This window comes from Botryllus schlosseri, chromosome 14, assembly GCF_051294905.1.
Source record: "Botryllus schlosseri isolate E-star chromosome 14, Bs_hap1, whole genome shotgun sequence".
NCBI lineage: Eukaryota > Metazoa > Chordata > Ascidiacea > Stolidobranchia > Styelidae > Botryllus > Botryllus schlosseri.
This window is the reverse complement of record NC_137249.1, coordinates 4575731-4597427: the sequence shown is the minus strand read 5'-3', so window position 1 is coordinate 4597427 and position 21697 is coordinate 4575731. Positions and strand designations below refer to the sequence as shown.

The 21697-nt window shown below is 40.3% G+C and overlaps 1 protein-coding gene across 1 annotated transcript; it reads right to left on the bottom strand.

Annotated features, from left to right (window-relative positions):
* Positions 1–4203: 4203 nt before the first annotated feature.
* On the bottom strand, positions 4204–21183 carry LOC145455739 (gap junction beta-6 protein-like). The gene is made up of 10 exons (XM_080333720.1): positions 20448–21183; positions 20087–20177; positions 17462–17574; positions 16576–16728; positions 15774–15884; positions 13731–13838; positions 12804–12962; positions 8874–8998; positions 8664–8782; positions 4204–6695 (listed from the first exon to the last, which is right to left on the bottom strand). The coding sequence occupies exons 1-10, from the start codon at positions 20478–20480 to the stop codon at positions 6424–6426; spliced, it is 1284 nt and encodes a 427-aa protein (XP_080189846.1). The 5' UTR covers positions 20481–21183; the 3' UTR covers positions 4204–6423.
* Between the last annotated feature and the right edge of the window lie 514 nt (positions 21184–21697).

Here is a 21697-nt window from a genome sequence, read left to right as displayed (position 1 = left end):
TCTTCCTTTCTTCTTCATATTGTCGGTCTACTCATTAGTAACACAACGACAGCCATTATGACTGTACTTTGAGGTAGTGCATGACTACCATGCATGCCGATTTGAAAGTTTGATAATCCAGGAATAATAGAATTATTTTGAATGATGTCGCATCTCAAAATTGCTGCCCTCATTGGTTGATTTGGACTTGATATCAAGCACATTCTGCATTTGTATTCGGGAAATGTTAAATTCATTCATTTGCACTCCTTACTGATATCCTGAATCAATAAAACTTATTCTATTCTCTGTGACAACCGGCTAAACATATGAGTTCAGTATTCCAATTGATCATTCTGACCATGTTTAAGATTTCGATCGCGGTTTGAATTTTAAAAGATGATCATTTTATTGGATATCGCATGTCATTGACCAGCAAATTTACTCGAGTAATTATACTCATAGTCAGTAAAGGTATCGTTCACCAAAAGCTCTACCACTCAACGTATCTTGTATGATGTGAGCTTCAAAACAAGGCAGAGGGAGGGCGACAATTCGCTCCAAGACTTCTAGACTCCTAATTCGTTTCCTCTGTTCATTCTTGCGCTTTCCGTAGTGGAACGTATCCACGACTTTTATTTATATATTCAACCGATCGCATCTTCAATTACTATTTTGTGTGACTTTTCTAGCGTGTTCAATTTGCGTCTCGGAAGATTATAGTCTCAAGATAAAATGGTTCTAGTGGCGGTAAAGGTATGTGATATCGCCAACATCGAAACCGAGCTAATAGCTTTCTTTGATGAAATATAGCGTGATGCTTATGAAACCGGCACTAGTGCACACTGCACAGTGCACATTCTCATTCTCCGGGTTTGCTAGTTGAGTCATATTGAGCGAATATTTGATTCATAAAATCGAATCGGTTGCAATGAAACTGCTGTGGTCATTGCGAGCAACAAGAGCAATTTGATGTGTTCGTCTTAGTCCAACAATTGCATTCTTTATCGTTGCGTTGAGTGGAAATTCAGTAAGCTTGTTTTACATCCGTGGATCTAATCGAGATTTGGTCATAAGCCTGCATACTTCCGAATAAAATTGTGCAATGTACTCTATACAGACAATTGGTATCATCTTTGTAGGCGACTGAAGTAATTTGAAACCTCAAAGTTTTCGTTTCACTGTAAGTTTGTTGACTGCTTTACTCTTATATTTGTTCAACTTTGCTCACATTGGATCCTGACCATTACCCATTGAAGACGTAGACCTACTACCGAATTGTGCCAAGGAATCTATTATTACATAGCCCCCAGCTTTTATTACTACCACCCAATTAAGCAACCTTAATGCTTGATAAAGTTGAGGACAATGGACTGCAGCAAAACATCAATAAACAAATAGTTATGTTACTGCTATGTCCAAACAAGTGCTAACATCAGCGGAGGTGTCGCCTGAACAATGAACATCAACACCTGTCATAATATCGGACAAGCCAAAGCATGCTCATGCTCATTTGACAACTAAATCAATCACTTGTCGTAATTTCCTCTCTACCGCGTGAAACAAGCCATATTACACGGCTATGATTGCTCAGTGACGTCGCAACAAATTATCTAGGGCCATGTTAATCATGGGCTGTGTGATCTTCAATGGATACATTGGTAACCAAACTGCAGCTCAGCCGAGATCTCGATATCCAGTTATTGAGTCAGTACGTTACAATCGTCACACTTTCTAGTCAGTACAAATATAGTCAATATTTGTAAATGTTTCTCTAGTTCTTACTGATGACAATCACACTCCCACTCCCCATGCATTTGAATTCCTGACATGCAGAGTCCGCTTAGTGAAGGCAGGTTGGTGAAAAATCATGATCAAGCAGCTTATCGGATGACTTATTGATTACGTCACTATTACGTAGCACAATCGAGAAACATACTGGCGCAGCATATCAAACTTGAATCAGTGAACCTTCTTGACTGCACCTCGTGCAAGCGTAAATAACCGTTGGCACGATACTCGTGAAAATTAATACGAAGTTTCATGAATCGTATTGCGTCAGAAAATGTGCTGCATCCGTGCGCGTGATCAGTGGACAGGATGACGTCACATCACGGATATTATACAATACACGCCATCTCTTATGCATATGTCGCAATACAATGCATGTTTTGTACATTCACATAACAATAAATACATATGTTTAGTCGCATAAACCTATTTAGGTGGGTGACTGCAATATAGAAATACTATCCCTGTCCGGGCTAAGATTTTATTTGAGTCTTATAGCCGATCTATTTTATTCCATAGCTAATTTTTATTGTTGAACGCCTGTTGTTGTGGACATTTCAAAAGTAAAAATGATAAGTAGGCAGGCTATAATATCAGAATATATTTACAATATCTACAACCGTTTCACTTTACTTCGGCGGCAAGTTATAGGCCTATACTTACAGATTTTTAATAATAAACAGAACTATTTTAATAGGAAAACGGAAGCATGCGGATTCAGAGCACGGGAGTATATGACTAATGCAAGGCATGAACTAGCAATCACATAATTATTTAAAGGTACAACAAGTAGATGAATGGAATTGCATTTTTCATTTCGAGTAAACCCAAATAACCGAGAACAGGGCATAGCTTCGAAATCCAGGAATCTCTTCCCGTCATACAGTTCTACTTAACCCCGCCCTCGTGCATCATAATAATTTGATGTTGAATATGTATAGTATGTAGTATATTGTATGATAGGCCTACACATATAGGTACCCATATTGCGGGCCAGTTTTACGCATTTTTCATATCAAAAACTGCTCGGGACAGCTCGGATAGGGTTTTGACTGACAGTCTTTCCGTATGCAACTATTCATGGGGAATCTGATCACCTCTGAAGGTATCCGGGACTTCTATAGAATATAAGATCAAATACTTCGTACAGTAGGATGAAAACAGGATTAAAACCAGTCGTCTGAAACATGCACGAGGTTTACCATACCAGTATCATAAGTAGCCTATATGGCTGATGCAGCCTGCCGAGCCCTGGCCCTTCGAATAACCGAAAATGGTCGGCCGACCCAGAGTAAATTTTCCAGTAAGTATACTTGGGTACGAGATACCAATATGCAGGATAACATTGTGGAAGGAGAGCTTCAATTTTGCTCCTCGATAGCGCTACTATTAGTCACAGACGCCTAAACGACCTGGTAACAGTTTTATTACGAATATGCGGACGACATTTTTGCAGAGCCGTCCTTGTAATACGTTGGCTTTCACGGCCGTACTTGATTATAGGATGGCGAGTCAATTTCATCGCTAACTAAACAAATAGAACTGAACAACTATCGCCCGACCGATAGCATCGACTCGATATCACACTTTGAAAGGAATATCAGCACCGGCCATTTGAGGAAAAAAAATATCGGCAATTTTCGTGACGTTGCAGCATGGTTATAGCGAGTTATAGAATTTCTGCGACGGTTAGACTGCGAATTTTGATATACAATATTTCTTATAGCTTACAGGCAGATCTATCAAAGTAGTCATCGTTGCTGCTCAAGTAGAAGTAAAGTCGTAAATTTCTACTCAAGTACAAGTAGAAGTAGCGCTTTCAAAATATATGAAAAAGCAAGTATTCCAGGCTTATTTTGCCTAAAATTGTTAGAATCAGTAGAATTAGTCTACAATCATAACCCCTTGGCCGACTTGAATAACTAGTGTAAGAAAGCAAACCTATTTGAGAGGTTCTGAGAAAGTACTTCCGTTCCTAACCACCTCTGCTTACTGGTGTCCAGATGCAGCCTTTCTAGTTTCATCTCCAAGAATAACAATGACAGTAAAGCTGTCCGAATAAATGTTCTAAAGTTTTGGAAAGCCAGATGCCTTAAAATATATCGCGGTTATCGGTGACGGTGCGAGCTATCGGCTTTATCGGTATCAGCTCAATAATTCTACATCGGACGAGTTCTATACTTACAACTGATTACTGATTACGTGATTAAACTTCCAGTACTCTTCGATCATGCTCCGCCAATGCCAGGGCATGAGTCTATATTTTTCAGTATATAAAACACTACGCGATTCTTTTTGATTTTGTCTCTTGCGGCAGATCACAGAGATTTTTTATCGTAGTTATCGCGCTCTTTACTGGAAATACATCATCTACCAGACAGTTGGTTTTGACGGCCCTTCGGATATTTCCTCTGCCAAAGACTTGAGACATCGTAACGGTGGCGGTATAACTTTATTTGAAGCAATACCCAATGTAGGCTACCTGCATAACATAAAAGATTGCGAGTGTGTAACTCTGTCGGTGTATTTCGGTTTTCTCGGTTGAATAGGCAAGGATAATTTGGTTAATATTATAGTGGTAGTGGATGAAGACTGCGAATTTGTGAGGGCCAAATCTATCGCTAATGCATACACTTATTAATCCTTATGAATACAGGAAAACCACAATTAATAATACAGCGAAGTCGTATCTCACCCACTATGAAACGACTCAGAAGTTTGTACCGCAGCCAACAAGGTGCTTTTGTTTGGGATTGTATTTCTAGTCCGGAACCTTAGTGTACTTCAGACCACATCGACCCCATTATTTCTCGCCTGTGGTCATGTGTATTTTATTGTTAGCTCGCGACTCGTTGTTATAAACTGAATAAGCGGGAATGAAAAATATTGAAAACAACAAATTCAATAGCGGTAATATCATTCGTCGAGATAGAACACAATATGAAATATTTGTAAAAAGTAGATCAACAATACATAAGTAGCCGATGATAAGGTAAAGTGTCATCTGTGTCCAATTTTGAGTTTGCGATGTATCAGTGGATTCGTGACATTCCATTTGCTGGATTTATTTGCATTGATACACAGCTCAACCAAGTTGGGGATTGCCAAACGTTGCTGTGACCTTTTGAACGTATGAGTTGCATGCGCTACTATATGGGTCATCATAACGGACCTTTTCTTGTGCTGCCTCGTTTTTTTTATGAAATAAACGTCCACTCAGTGTCAGCAAGGCTGCGCGTATTCCTTGTTTTCACAGATTTTTGAAATTATTTAGTAGTTCGAGCCCACAATTTTCAATTAGTAGTTACATGATGAGTAATTATTTATCAACGTGTGTGTTGCATCGCGAACGGGTTTAGGCATTACTATAGGCAGCCGCATTTGAATTCAGAAAACCTGCTGCGATGAGTAAAGGTATTCCATTGACTGATATTGTATGCAATACAAATCACAGCATGAGATGTGAAGGCTTTTGGCTACGATTAGGCAAAGTCAGAAGTAACGGGCTATAGGCAAAAAAGTAAATGGCACAGTATTGGCAATCGGAAATAAACTTGAAATATTTCAAAACATCCCGTGTGTATATATTGAGTTAAAGTAATTTTGAGTACTTCAATTGGCGCCGTTCCAATGTGCTAAGCAGTTTAGACCAGTGCTTCCCAACATTTCCAAATGTTACAGATTTCTATTAAATAAGTCATCGACGGCGGCTTTTGGCTGTTATGGAATGTCAGCAATCTTCTAATTGATATGATAGCGTTTTCATAGGTCTAGTGACGATCTTAAACATGTTGCGGTTGGTAGAAAAGATGTGCCTCAAATGCAGGTACTTCTCAATATTTCCTAGTAGAAAAATCAAGCCAATCAAGACTAGACTTGATGTGATAATATCTTATAAGCAAGGTCAACCTTCGAATTAATAGTAAATAACATGTGCATGTGCATACAATACATTGCTTCTTTGCGGGTCGCACTATAAAACTGGCTGAAAAAGTGGGTCGCGAAATGAAAAAGGTAGGGAAGTACTGGTTTAGACCGATTCATAAAGAAAACTGTCGGTAAACCACATATCGTGGATCAAATCAAAGTAGATTATATCCATTTTACACATTTTGAGAAAATTAACTTTATGTAAAGTTTTCCTGTTCTTTCGGCCATACCTCGGGCATGACTAACTTTGAATCGATGTGATAAACATAAACATGGCTAAGATATGGCCGAAAAATGAAAATTCTACAAAAACTTTATTTTCTATAAATTGAAAGATGGATCACCAAATTTTAAAAATGGACATAAACTACTTTGATTCCATCGCGACAATGTATAAAACCGTATGATTTACTGTGTTACGACAACAGTCAAGACCATAAACATTTCGATACTTTTGATATCTAATAGATTTTGACGCGTTATCGACGCGCTCATGATTCATCCAGTAATTGCAAATTGTAAATTCAAACATCCACGACGGGCGCTTACTGATTTTGAACAATGTACATTACATTAATTTTGAATCACTTTCTTCCAAACAGTATCAATTTTGATGAGCGCTAGTATTTATATTTACGTCAACGGGCTTATCTTGTCTGCGATCGACAATGAATTGGCAATTAGGAATGCTTCGAAAAGTGCATAGGAATGGAGATGTCGCAATCAATCCATGTTGCGATGAACGCTCGGCGTATACGGCCTGCCGTCAACTTCGCCGTGTATCACATCCATCGACGAATGCCCTGGCAATATATATGTCATTTTGTCGAAGGCTTGGCCGTTATCGATTGCCTGCACTCTGGATACAGACGGATGGACTCCGTTTCGAGAGCCGTTGTAGGCGACCGGCGCCCGCGTCACGTGTTCGGTGACAGACGACATAGCATCGTGGTCGGCTACTGCCAAAGATGGGTATAGGTCGCGCGAGTCGTATGCTGCAAAATACAATAATGCGGAGTCAGTATGCAGCAGTGGTTCCAAACCTTTTTGTATTCACCCGTCACTTCAGATTTATTCCGAGTCTTCATTCCCCACTACCCAAAACTCCTATATACCCTTTAAAATAGGTTTACCATATTTTAAGATCCTAAAAAGGGGACACCTTTTATACATTCTGAAAGGTCCAAGGAAACTGTTGATTTTGAAAATTTTCGACCGATAGTATTGTGTTGACTAAAAAAAGGTCATCACTTTGACTCGCCGCGTCGGAGTCGCATTTTTCATGGCATTTATATATCTTTTTCAGAGAAAAAGAGGACAAATTCCAAAACAATAGGACATTTAGCCATCCTCCGAGGGCACTTTCAATGTATAATTTTCGATACATAAATTCCACAGCAGTAAACTGGTAACTCGGGCAAATTTTTGTTGAACTAAAAATGGGGAGAAAGCTGAACTTAATGTTAACAAAAATTGCAGAAAAAGTTGAATTTATATTTTTTTTACAATTATTAGGGTATGGGATACTCGAAAGGTTCCGTTGTATCACCCAACAGTTCAAGAGTTGGAGGGTGTTTGCTTGTTCCGTTTTTTTCTTCGCCGTTCGATCATCATACATACATTTTTATATTCTTTAGGATTGTAACCTACGTGACCGCATTCCTAGTTTCATACGTGTCTCAAATACCACACCCCGAACCCCCTAGTTCTACAAACTTGACCCGAGGCATTCCAGCAAAACTCAGTATTGGAGAATTTTACAAAATCAATAGCCTGTAAAGGTGACCCTTTGATAATGTAATATTCGACTGGCTCTCGCCTGGGCGTCCGTCAGATGGGGAAGTACCTCAAATTTAAACAACAGTGAATCAATCAAGCGATCTATTTACGTATAGTTCAAGCATAGTGTCCTATATGGTGTCGACACAGGCAAATCTCACACCTCAGTGAAATTGTATCACGTCACAATTTCCATTTGCCTACAGGCAATTTGGCGGTCATTTTTGACCGGCTTGCCGAGCATTAAATTTGGTAAAACAGGTATCAATCGCAAGCTGACTCTGCACTGATTACGAAAATATAAATTTTATTCCGCTCGTGGCCCTGGAACTCCCACAATCAGCCTCGAATTTTTCATTGTTATGGAGATTGGCATTGGGATGCAACAATGCTGTCTGGCGAAACGAGAGAGTAGCTCAAGAGAAGAAGAGCCAGACAGCATTGTTAAGCATTGTTGCGTCCCAATGCCAATCTCCATAACAATGAAAAATTCGAGGCTGATTGTGGGAGTTCCAGGGCCACGAGCGGAATAAAATTTATATTTTCGTAATCAGTCCAGAGTCAGCTTTCGATTGATACCCGTTTTACCAAATTTAATCCTCGGCAAGCCGGTCAAAATGACCGTCGAATTGCCTGTAGCCAAATGGAAATTGTGACGTGATGCAATTTCACTGAGGCGTGAGATTCGCCTGTGTCGACACCATATAGGACACTATGGTTCAAGCACTGTCGTGCTTGTCTCGGATTTTAAACGCTTGGCCATTGCTTCATAGATAGCACTAAGTTGCAGCTAGTCAATCATATAGAGAGAACCATACTAGAAATAGTTTTATAACATGATTTGTGAATCACTCCTTCACATTTTGCGCAATATATGGATGCTGTGATATGACCAATTGAGGTTTGAAGGCTTTCGCGGAAGGACAAGTATCGAAACTATAATTCCTATATATAACTTTTAGTAGAAGGGGGTGGATGATTTCAGTACAAGAATATTCGACTCAAATCATCACAATATTCGATTCGGAGTGAGTACTCGCATTACACTCAACCCCCTACATGCCTACAGTAACGAAACGATACGATTTTCACAACTATTAGAGTAAGTTCCATTCGATATAGAAGTTCGATCTTATCGATTGCCATAATAAAGCTTGTCCACATTGTAATTTCTATATGCTTACGTGCGTGTCCATTTCCTGTGGAAACGTAGACGGGTACAGACCGCATGGTTGTCTGGTTATATTGGCTTGCGTTGCTGGAGCCGCCGCGATGTGTTCTACGGTCCAGCCTTCGCACCGCCCTGAATTGCAGAGCATGATTGTAATCTACTGTTCCGTAGAATTCGCTTGTTTAGTTCCCACCGTAATGAGACCGAAACTGGCAAGACCAACCTTTTATCGGCTTGTTTCCGGTGGCCGAGGTATCCTTTAAATGCGAGGTAAACCATTTCAAACGCGCTCAAAAGGAAGCAAAAGGCGCTGAGAATGCTCATGTAGCGGACAAGGATGGTTTTTTCCTGCGGAATGCTAATATATTAACATCTGTTTTAGTACGGCATTTATAAGGTTACATTTCAAACCAATGCGATTGCGGAAAAAAGGGGGTAAAATGCGTCGTTAGAAGTTGAGCAGTATTTCTAAAATCAAAATGTCAAAGTGTTGGCGAAAGCTCGACTCAATTCTATGTGATTAATTCCAGAACACAATAACAACGGTATGATTCGTCTAGCCCACGTCATCAATATGACAGGGGCTTAATACCAGCGCCTCAGACCACTCGGCCACGCTCCTTACGCAAGTTCAAAGCGACCAGAAACTCACGAACTGTAGTCTCCTTAAGGAGTAACTTTATGTAGGGTGAACACTGAACATACGTCCTACTTCAGGAGGATTTGTCCTCGTTTTTCAGAAAATCCAAAATGTCTTCAGAGCACGCCCAAATGTCCTCTATTTTGGCAAATCGTTCTCCTTTATAGCTTTGACAGCCAGGCGATTGTACAGTCACAAATAAAAACGTCATATAGATGACACGATATCTGTCAACACTACAGTATTTCCTGTTAAGATTTTCAAATCGCATATTTTCTCGTACGATATTATAAATTTCGTGATTTGTAAAATGTAAGGTTACGATATTTTAGAATCGGGAAAGGTAGACACTTTTATGAAATCACACAAGTTAGTTTACCGAAATACAAAACCGCCTATTTTGCAATAATTACTGGAGAGTCATCAGTCCGGCTCGACTTCCGATTATTACATATGGTTCTGTGGTTTTCATTAATATAAAATTCTGTTTTCAGATTTGACTATCGCATAATCCGTCGTCCACCCTTTTATAGGCCAAAACTCAACGTTTTTCGTGGTCTTTTGGGCATTTTAGGCTGAAAAGGAGAACAAATTGTTAAAAAGGAAAACATTTGCACGAAGGGAGGACATTTCTTCGAAAAGGCGAACAAATCCTCCTATATGGAGAACGTATGGTAACCCTAGTAAAATGTGTTCTGTTTTACTTATCTCAAGATATGGAACCCTACTTTATGGGGAAATGCAAACAAATATTCATCAGTCAGACAGCTAGTCAGATTCACTCTCCCCATAACGCCGCGACATTGAATAGCAAAGCGAAACAAGAAATAGTAATTCAGGTTGCAATTACGGCTGGGCACAATGATTCGAGTACTCGAATCTGAATCGAGTAATAATTTTAATGATTCGAGTCGAGTAGTAAAAGACCATTTTTTCGAGAACTAAAATTATACACTCCTCGCAACTAAAAGTTAATTTGTCAACGAGACTTATAGTTTCGATACTATGTCACTGTTTAAGCCTTGAAACCTTTGACAGTATCGTAGCATACGACACATGCAGTACAAAGCTATGTAAGTTACTGGTCGCAGCACATTTCCGAAGTCATGATTATCCCACAACATTGTCACCAAGTGGAATGGCATAAGTCTGGTCCGAAAAATACCAAAGTATCATTTATGACAGGGGTCGGCAACCTTTTGCTAGTCGCGGGCCAAATTTCAGGTGCACAACATTTTGGCGGGCCGGACCGGAATTTTTCTTATTACTATAGTTAACAGTCACGTCGGTATATTACCCTACAATGCTGCAATCTCAATCATACAAATCACAAAAAGAGCAACACATGTATTTACACTTCAACAACGCAGGATAAATGTGACACTTGGCGCAGCTTGCTTTGTGATAGGTTTTCAACTTCTGGCAACAAGTCAGATGAAGCTAGAATCAGGCCATATTCAGAATGTGCGTTGGGATACGTGATCTTAGCTTGCTATTCGTGAATTTCATTGTTGATGAAAACTATTGTTCACATGCGCACGTGCTACCAAAAGTCGATGCTATTTCTTTTGCATTGTTGGTCAAGCTGGGATGAAGACCCATTTCAAGAACGTACTCTTTGTCAAAGTCAATCAGCGATATGCTCTTTGTATGAAATTTGTCATGCAATTCAACTGCATGGCATTTCAAATGGGCCCATTTGAAATTTTCTGGCAATGGTATTGGCGCCCACATTAACCGGAGTACTGGGTAGTCAGAATTTATTTTGTACAGAACGAATGTCGGAAAAGCGGATGGAAATTCATTAATTAAATTTGGTATATCACAGTTACAAATGTATAGTGCTGATACTAGGTTTACTCTCCTCCAGTATAGGAAAGTGAGCTTATTTAGTTGTTTCCCCCTGAAGTTGCAAATTCAATTTGTTTAGATGTGACGTTAAATGTTCTACGAAAGCAAGATTAGATACCCATTTTCGATGACAAGATTATGAGTCGGCGATGTTTGCCTTTTCAAGGAAAGTTGCTATTTCATTTCTCAGTTCATACACTCGTGCAATCATCTCGACGTAACAAAGCATGTACCCGTTTTGCCAGTCACACTTTCTACCGACGGGTTTGCCCAAGACACAGAAAACTTCAGAAGAACGCATATTGATTGGAATGCCGAACAGCTTCTTGTAGTTAAAGTGCTCTATGTTTCGTTGTTCTTGTGTTTGAAATGTACGTGACAAAGTAATGCTTATTGGGGTAGGCCTATCTTTACTATTGCTGTTGGGTCTGCATTCATTACAGTGGAACATATTGACTCAAAGTCTTTTCGCGTGCGCCTTGTCAGGAGTTAGCGACACAAGAAGAGCTTACTGAAATATAGACATACGAAAACCAAATTGGCAAAATATGACGTGACAATGCAATAATAAAAAGGATCGCTAACAGCTGTACCGGTAATCCGGTAGTCATAACAAAGTGACAAGAGAAAATCAAATCATACAAAACACAGATAATTAGCGGTATTTTATTTTAATATTTTAGGATTGCATAGATAGGCCTACTATTTGTGCTTGTTATTGCGCCGTTAACTCTTTGATGGGGGCACACGGGGGATCTTTGAGGTGATGGATTCTGCTGTGGTGAATGTGGTTCTGAGAGCAATATCCAAGTTCAGTACCGCCAGTAACATTTGAGGTATCTCTGCGTTTCTCTGAGAGCTATTAGGGTGATTAACATTTAAAAACAAGGTATTCTGCGACTCACGCAGCAGCCTGATTCTAAAATCGGAATATGACGAACCCGGACAAGTGCGGGGCTCGTTCACTTGTGGACCAAAAACCCTTTTTCTCCGTAACGCTGTACTGAGTTTGGTCCGAAAGTGAACGAGCCCCGTAGGTGCGTGAATTACATGTTCCGGAATCATCATCAGTAAGTGGAAGAAAACATTATAAATTTTGACATTTGTCGAAGCAGTACTGCACTGCAGATTGGAACTCATTACGAAACGGCGGGCCGTATTCTTGTGGTAACTAATTATTTCGTCGCGGGCCGGACGATTTCGCTTGGCGGGCCGGATCCGGCCCGCGGGCCGTAGGTTGCCGACCCTTGATTTATGAGATGGATAGCAGGCATTATATTCTTTGTGGTGGCATAAACGGTACATATTGGAACTTTGACGTATTACATTATGGTATGATGTCATTATCGATGATACTCGATTATACTCGACTCGAAGCACATTACGTGATTCAGAATCGAATCACTCAGGTACTCGATTTTGCCCAGCCCTAGTTGATATAGACAAGGCTACACCGACGGGACGGGCTAGGACGATGACGAAATTTATGTCCTTATCCGCTATTAAATACACTTTCATTCATATGTGTTGCAATGCCAAGCATATAGTATTTAAAGATTGCGGTGCAACAACGATACACTGCTACACCGATTGCTCGTATGCCATCTTATAATACAACAGTCCAATACACTAATGAATTACAAGAATGGATGTGGTACGTACATATGGCCTTGACACCCAGCACGGTACCACGCCGCCGATCCCGATCGCTTGAGAACAGGCCATTCGCACGGCTGGACTGTTGTCCTCGCATCTGTACATTGCAGGAACGCTGAATACGAGGAAGTTGATAGAGGAGGATTCGCTCAGTGCGGAATAATCCTGCAAGCGCGATAAATCGTGTTTAACATTGTCATCAAGACCATTTTATTGTAGAAGGGGTGGTAATTTGGCTTGGTATGTGGCACATTCGATTTTATCAAAAGCCTCTACGGCAGCGCTTCATGTCCAAAGGGTCATATGCGGCGGATGACTGATTGTACTGGTCACTAGAGTATTTATTGCTATTCGGTAATCTTATAAATTGATGTCTTATAATTTTTAATTGAGAACCTCACAGCAAAATTCTATGAATATGTACTGGCGGAATGTATTGTGATAGATGCTGATTCCATATCAGGCAATTTGTAGACATCTACAAAACGTAGTCTCATTTCCACCTTTCTTGGAATGTTCTGTTAGTGTTTCTTGCCTTTTATTTCCGATTTGACTTGATCTACATTACTGCAGAGCGAAGAGGATATCTTACAGTTAAATGCGTTTTGCGCGTATATCTAATGTCAGATATACCTCATTGAACTACGAATGCAAGGAATAGTACTAGCTGAGCATGAATACATGACTCAAATAAGCGCGAGTACGATTGTGTGAAAAGGATATCGATAACAATGAAGAAATGCGATGCGTAATAATGTATATTTTGATACAATAAAATTAACTTGAACAGTGCTATACGTAGAGTAATATACAAAGATAACAAATATTAAATGTTAATTTCTCGGAATGTAAGTTGGCCATAAATTACAAAATGCATTTGCTTGAACTGAAGATAATGAATGAATGGGTATTTGAAAGTTTAAACTAACTTACCATGACACTAAAAAGTTGATACGCGAGCACAATGAATACCGCCTCGATTGCAAGTCGCAATATCACGTTCACGAAGTAAGCAAGATGTATTTTGTTTGTGTAGGGTATCTGAAAGATAGAAGTGTCTGTGTCAGCGTATTAAGTAAACCAATAAAAACATACGAAGTGCGATACAATCATCATTCAATTTTAATCAAGTGAGACGCCGGTGTCTAGGTAAGATGCGCAGAAGTCTAACTACAAATGACCTGATATCGGAGCCCCACTGATACACGTAATTTCGGAAACATTCATGCAGCTCGCAAAGTGTCTCAACTCTCAACACTAGACGGAGACACCCGCGTAGCGGTGTCTTGCAAAAAGCCTAGAACGAAAGTGCGCGGTGGCGCCGTACAGATAGTCGGCTCGTCAGGAATCATAATAAGAAATATCAGCGTGGTGTAAATCACCATATCAGTCGAAACACCATGAACAACAACAAAAAACTAGGTACCTCTGAAAACATCTAAACTTATTTTTGGCCAAGTGTTGTCGCGGACGACCATTTTTATCGATTGCGTTCAGAATAATTGCTTCTTTTCATGCCAATTCGACATATTTTACAAATGCGTGTCTTCAGCACGCCGAATGTGATTTCTCCACTGCACGTTCGCGACAAAAATGCAAAATAGCACTGCGATATAAACTTAACTATTGATCAAGCTTGGTTACAGCTTCAAATATTTCACAGACGGTATGCAGCTCAATATTTGCATGCTCAAAACGAGGTATTTTCCCAATTGCGAAAGATCCGATTTCCGTACGAAATAAGCTGGATTGCGCAATGCGCGTATAACACCTATACCGACATGATGCGCGGCGTGTAAGTATAAACCTTCTCGACACCATAATATTGATTACTTGTGTATCAGTATTTTCAGGACCTGTACACGGGTAAGACTTGACCAAGATGGTATGTGGATAAACTTGACATTCTACTAAAATCCGGCCCGCGAATGGATTTTGTCCGGCCCGCGGACAGTTTTCCGTCTTACATGATAATGTGGCCCGCGGCCCCAGTCTGCCGAGATTCCCCACTACTTGCTTACTACGTCAAACTTTAGTGACTGTATGTTATTATATACGTGTAAGCGCAGCGCGCGAGAGTGGAGCTCACGCGTAAGTTCGTCGAAGCGATAAGACTTGCATTATCGGCATTTACGATGTACTCAACTCTAATGTAGTTTGTGGTAATCATGGTGTTTGTCGACTACACTGGTCAAGTTGTCATTTGCACATGGCTGATATTTCATATCTTTGATTCCGTAACCGCCGACTTGCAGCGCGGCACAATTCTAGGCTTTTGCAAGACACTGCTTATGCCAGGGGTCGCCAACTCAAAACAGATCGCGGGACACTTTTCAAATTTCGTAGATAACGTGGGCCGCATGAATTCAATATCGAGATTAATTTTGGCCACACAGTTGAACAACGACGCTATCTCGTCACCTACTGAACCCTGATGAATTGATATCTTGGTAAATTTGGGGTACCGGGCTCGTCGAACGCCTAGAAATCTTTATTAAGAGCGTCGTGTGTTGATTGATCAGAGAGAAGCAGACGTGGCGGTGCCTGTATGCCAATGCTATTCTCAAATCCAGATTGTCTTCGTCATTATCGGCGGGAAATGGCTTTGAAGTGACATTGCTGTCGTAAAAATACATTCAATAAATACCATTTATTCCTTGTATATCTGGATAAATGGGCGAATAATGTATCGATTCAGCAATCCGGCCCGACAAGTACTTAATTTTCCTATATCCGGCCCGGCGACTGGAGAAGTTGCCCGCCCCTGCTATAAACTATATTGATTCATTTCACGGGAATGAGCTCCCAGCCGCTCGAAAAAGAGGTTATAAGTAAATGTATGGAATTATACGCTATCCGTGTTCAAACTGTTCAACGTGATGTTTATGTACATCACCTTTCCTACACAACACTACGCCCACGATTGCCGCACATCGTACAGGCAGAAACTGGCACATCATTATGAAGCACTCATACTTCCTGCAGCGCAGATCCTGTGTAGACCTTCTTGAATTTGACATGTCCAATCTTTTTCTTGCGCTTTTCAAGCTTATGTTTTTCCCTTTCCGCTTTCTCGCCCTCCTCGTCCTGAAATTTAGCACGAAACTTACAATCACAGCGTCTACATTCCACATAAGTCTCAGCTGAGTATCGAAAGGTTTCGCATCATGGTCCATCTGCACACTAGTAAACGAGGGGCCACATGCTAACAGGAAACATCACGTTTCAATTTTACGATGACAGTCCGCCTGTTGTTACATTTCTATTTTAATGACTTTGAGCAAAATTGCGTCTCCATATGGGTAATTTCATTTATTCCCATAACTGAGGTGTGCATTAAGAAAACGATAAATGAGTCGGGACACCCTTAAAGCGTCGAGTCATCAAATAGTCTGGCATCGCACCGGATACTGGAATTGCCAGATCGATTATAACTCACTGACTACCGTAGTAACCTGGGCTGAAACATCATAATTTTCATTATAATCGCTTGGCCATTTTCTATTATTGCCGAAAGCCAAATCTAATCGAGTGTGCACTGTGTAAGTGTGTATACAACATGCCTCTATTTGATATGCTAGTAGTAGTAGGGCCTACTATATATTATTAGTCCAACGTGGGAGTCTGATTAATGAACTGCAGTGATTTCGACTCTATCCTTTCTATTCTCATTGCATCGCAACGGATGTGGTGTTCTGAATCGATGAAAACTTATAATAAAACGTTGATGACGAAATCCATAGTCCTAATCCAGAAACCTTGTCTTGTTGAGACTCACGTCGTACGATCCGGGCGGGCCGACCGTATATTCTGACTGCGCGTCGTTGACCTTCTGATGCGCCTGCGATTCTTCCTTCATCTTCTGAATCTCACCAGCCACGCTGAGCGAGTAAAAGTGAAACAGGACTGTTGGGGTCGCGACCGCGAGGAGCTGAAAATAATTTGGAAGAGAGGTCGGACCGCGAAAATATATTCAAAATGATAAGTTTATTCTACTTCGAGCTTTTCGACTGACTCTCATCACGAGATAGCATCTGTCAATGCGTTGATCGGAATTCAAAATATGGAACTGATTTTGTCACTCAGACACAATCATGACCAGTAATCGGGCTCGTGAATGCATTACGACAGCCCGGTAACCTAAATTTCAGTATAGAATGACTGCTAACCAAGCCAACACAACAGTGACGAAGTATTTCCAGGTCCGGCGGTCATATCACTCATTATGTCGTTCATGAAGCTACCCTGTACGCTTGTAAAAAAGTAAATTGAGACGGAGGAAAACTAGGGACGGAATCATCTTTGATGTAATTATAAATCGCTATCGTAATAACTGGTGCCTTAAACCAGCGCCTTAGACCACTCGGTCACGCTACCGACAATCCACGCCAACATGAACCTTGTGGTCTTACAAATGGCTAGGAGATGTATGAAAAGCATTACTGCCAAGAAGCATTTTTTTAGCAGCATAGCAGAAAGTCAAGCATACAAAACTGATGTTAAATATATCAAAAATTGAAGATTTCGGAACGTCATGGCAATGTAGCGGAATCACGTAAGGTATCTCTATTTCAAATCATTATGAATTACCACGATGACGTCATAATTTCCTAACGTCAGTTTTTGTACTTGTATCGACCGTCATATAGATTGCACTATCTCACCTGAAACGACCAGAACCGGATGTGCGACATTTTTTGAAACTGATTGAAGCACATCGTTTTGCACCCGGGCTCTCCCGTGCTGCATTCAAATTCTCCCAGCTCCCCGCCATACACTGAAAATGTAACAGTTTAAGCGTGGAAAGTCGAGATTCAATAGTGGCCCATACTCAATGTGGATATCATGAAAAACGGTCGACGGCCATAATGAAGAATTGCCGCATGTAGCAGCTATGAAAGCCTGGACGCTTGGATTAACTCCTAAAGCAGTGGTCGGGTACCTATGGCTCGCGAGCCATATATGGCTCTTTTGGGCATAAGATATGGCTCTTTGCCAAATATATATTTTTATACTGAATTGATCAATATTGCAGCGACTTGTTGGTAAATTTTCATCACGGCCGGAATAATTATTCTCGTGGCAGTATAAACATGTCTTTGAGAGGTAAAGACGATGTCGTCTCCAGGTTTGGGAGCTCGAACCCCCTTTTTTTCAAAATCATCAAATTTAAGTTTGTCACGACGATGCCCAATATCACTCGCGAATAGGGCTGGGCAAAATCGAGTATCTTAGTGATTTGATTCTGAATCACGTAATATGCTTCGAGTCGAGTCGAGTATCGAGTATCACTCATTATGACGTCATAACAGAATGTAATATGTCAAAGTTAAAATATGTACCTTCCATGCCACCACACAGAACATAATGACTGTTATCCACATCACACTATAAAGATGCTTTGGTATATATTTTCGACCATACCGATTTCATTGCACTTCATGACAATATTGTGGGGTGTTGACTTTGGGAATGTGTTATTTCCAGTAGCGTTCGTAGCTCTGGACTAACGTTTCGGTGCGATGCGGCCAATCAAGGTTTCAAGGCTGCTGAGTGGAAATTAGTATCGAAACTATAATTCTCGTTGATAAATTAACTTTCAGTGGCGAGGGGCGTATAATTTCAGTACTCGAAATAATCGTCTTTTAGTACTCGACTCGAATCATTAAAATTCAGATTCGATTCAGATTCGATTCAGATTCGAGTACTCGAATCATTGTGCCCAGCCCTACTCGCGAATTCTATGTACCGGACTCGAAACTCGAATTGTGCGATACGTTGATTAATCAAAAAGCATATAGCATACATGGCGACGCCCATTTCAAAACGCAGTTTTCAAATACGCATTGTCTTTCTGATCTACGGCGCGAAATGAACTAATGTGGATGTGTCATTACAAACTCGAATTACAAACAACGTCATTGCTATCCACGTTCTTAATTGGTACGTTTTGCTCTGTGTAGTACCGGCGATAAAATGCAGGCGTGTAGCACAACGTTATGTTACCGCCGAATACTTTGAGAATTGAGAAGTCGCTAAGCATTTAGATTTTCGGAATCAGTGTGACAGTCACATTCGATTAATATCAGTTATAATAAATTCTAAGCTACTTACGATGAATTGCGTTATCAATGGTGAGGCTTAGCCCTTCAGTGCCTTACCTATCGTTTCGAGCTTTATTATCGAACAATAAATACCAGTTTTTACTGAGAAAATAGGGCGCACACGAGGAATCCCATGTATTGAGTTCGAATTAGTCCTACCATGACGTCACGGATTTTCAATTGTGACATAACAATTGATTAGCATGTATGACTCTTCGGGAGTTGAGATGTGAAAAAATAGCGCCAATATGGCTCTTCTGACAACAAAGGTTCCCGACCACTGTCCTAAACCATGATGATTTAAACCCGTATTTCTACGACAGCATTCAGTCAAAACCGTTACTGATGCACGCTTATTTCTAAGTAAAATGCACAATGGAAGAACTATCCGTGAGATTTTGAAGAGGTTCTTGGCAAGAGACATTAACTGCGTGCCTCTACAGATTATTCGAATATTTAATAAGTACGGCGATCTGCAGATCAATATTGATTTGCCGGGTTATTTTCCGTCAGTTTGCAATGACATCAACATACGTGGTCAAGAAGTGACTGTAGAGGCCGCTGCCAAGGTATTACTAGGTCATACAGTGATTCGAGAAGTGATATACGAAACCGCAGTGGACCATTTGACACTTACATAATTTCATATACATTGGAAATGGACATAGGCGTCCGTGCCAGCGGAAATGCGCGTGACATAGCCTGCGTGCGCAAAGACATTCGTTTGCCGTCTGTATAATGATGAAATGACGAAAAGCAGAGGGGAGAGAGCACCTTTACCTGTGGATCCGAATATTCTATCAGCAAGTAGTGACACTAACTGTCAGGCGCGACAACTGACCCGCACGTCAGTGACCATTTACTGATCAATTAAGATCAACCGATAAGAAATCATGCTATAAATGATATGAAATACTTTTATTAGAATGCTACAATCTCCATGTTCTCATACGCCAGACAGTTATAACGGTACGTCACGAAACAGAAACAGACGCAGATCACGGATATAATCCTCACGTAATTAGCCGCGCGCAATGATTAATACGTTCCGTGTGTTACACAACGGCCAAGGCGCCATGTTATGCCATATCAATAACACAGTACTCCGGTACATATGGCCATAATCAATGCCCCTGAATACGAGTCATGTCCTATTTATGATAACGATACGGCTACGGTTCTTACCTGCTCCTCCTATCGTGACAACAACGATAAGACGGAAAAGGAAGACACATAGATACCATAGCTGTCCGAACCATGTGCTGTATTTTGTCACCTGTGTGAAACATAAGAATAAACTGAACGTTTTGCAATATTGTTAGCATGGGCGAAGTTTTGTGAATACAACTCTCAGTCGTATGCTCAAATGAAAGAGTTTAGTTCAACGCTACAGCGAGCTATTGTCTCCAACATGCAAATATCACGTACTTTTGATACCCCTAAATTTGAAACCAAAAGGTCGTATCTACTTTCTCGTGCATCCCAATTCATCACATCATTCCAGTCGTGATCATTAAATATCCCCACATCGCAAGAAGATCCTCACCTGGTCTTTGATCGATGTTAAAATATTCCACATTGTTCAAAATGTAATACATGTAAGTGCGAGTAGAACGAATCCTTTGTCAAATGACGTAGTATATTCCTGACAGATTTTGTTTATAGTTCACTGTGGAGAAAGAGGATTTTTATATTGCAACCGACTGAACAGGAGTCTAATGGCGTTCAACTATACATGATCAATATACGATAAGATCTGTGGTGCTTCATTCACAAACATAGATATAAATAAAGCCATTATGCATCAAAACCAAAATTCTACACTCGAGAAACAGACTTGCACAATATATTCCTACTGATATATACACACAGCTACCTAAATGCTTTCCTTAGATTTTCGTACGCGCATAGTGTATTTCATAAGTTTATGATTGTTACTGATCGTCAAATTATGATTGACTTGTGGGCTAATAAACTACGTAAATTGCAAAATCAACTGATACTGTCCACAGAGCTTATCTGGCCCACGTGAATGCAAGTATGCCAACTTAACTCCCATATGAAAGATATGGTACACAACCTCAAGTAATATAGTAAGATTACCTGCCCTCTCGTGTAACTCTAATTCTCAATGTTATTTATTAAATATTCTAACCCAGCGATCAAGACCTTTTCCCGCGAATATTTCCGAATTTCCGAAACCTTTACTGGAACCAAAGCTCGTTTAATCATTTCTATTCGAACTCAGCCGAAGTGACGATTTGCAATACTGAAAGCTGACCTTTCGGATGTGTCGGTGTTCTGCAGTCGACCGGATGTACGTGACAATAGGCCTATTTATTGATCTGAGACCAACTTTTCGTCTGTTTTATCGAAGTATCATCATGAAGTCAGCATGTCGACCTACCAGATTATGACATTGCAAAATATTTTCTAATTTCGAATAAATTCAAACTGTATTCGAACATCTACTCGACTAATCGCCGCACAGCAATACATTTGATTCGTCTGAGCTTATATGATTTTTAGCATTCTTCGGAATAACATCATCAGTTGGTGCACAATTGTACAATGTGCAAAACGTCCATTGTCGAGTGCACACATGGATGAAAGCGTCAAATGCAGATTGCATCCTTTATCGCATCGGTTAATCGTTAATTGACACTGTTTGTTACGTCTTGTAATGACAAAGCAGACTGATCTCACAAAAAAAGCATAATATCATGACTGCACGTAATTTTTCATGCCACAGATGAGTATTGATACGAGAGGAAATGAGTAATTAACGAAAATTAG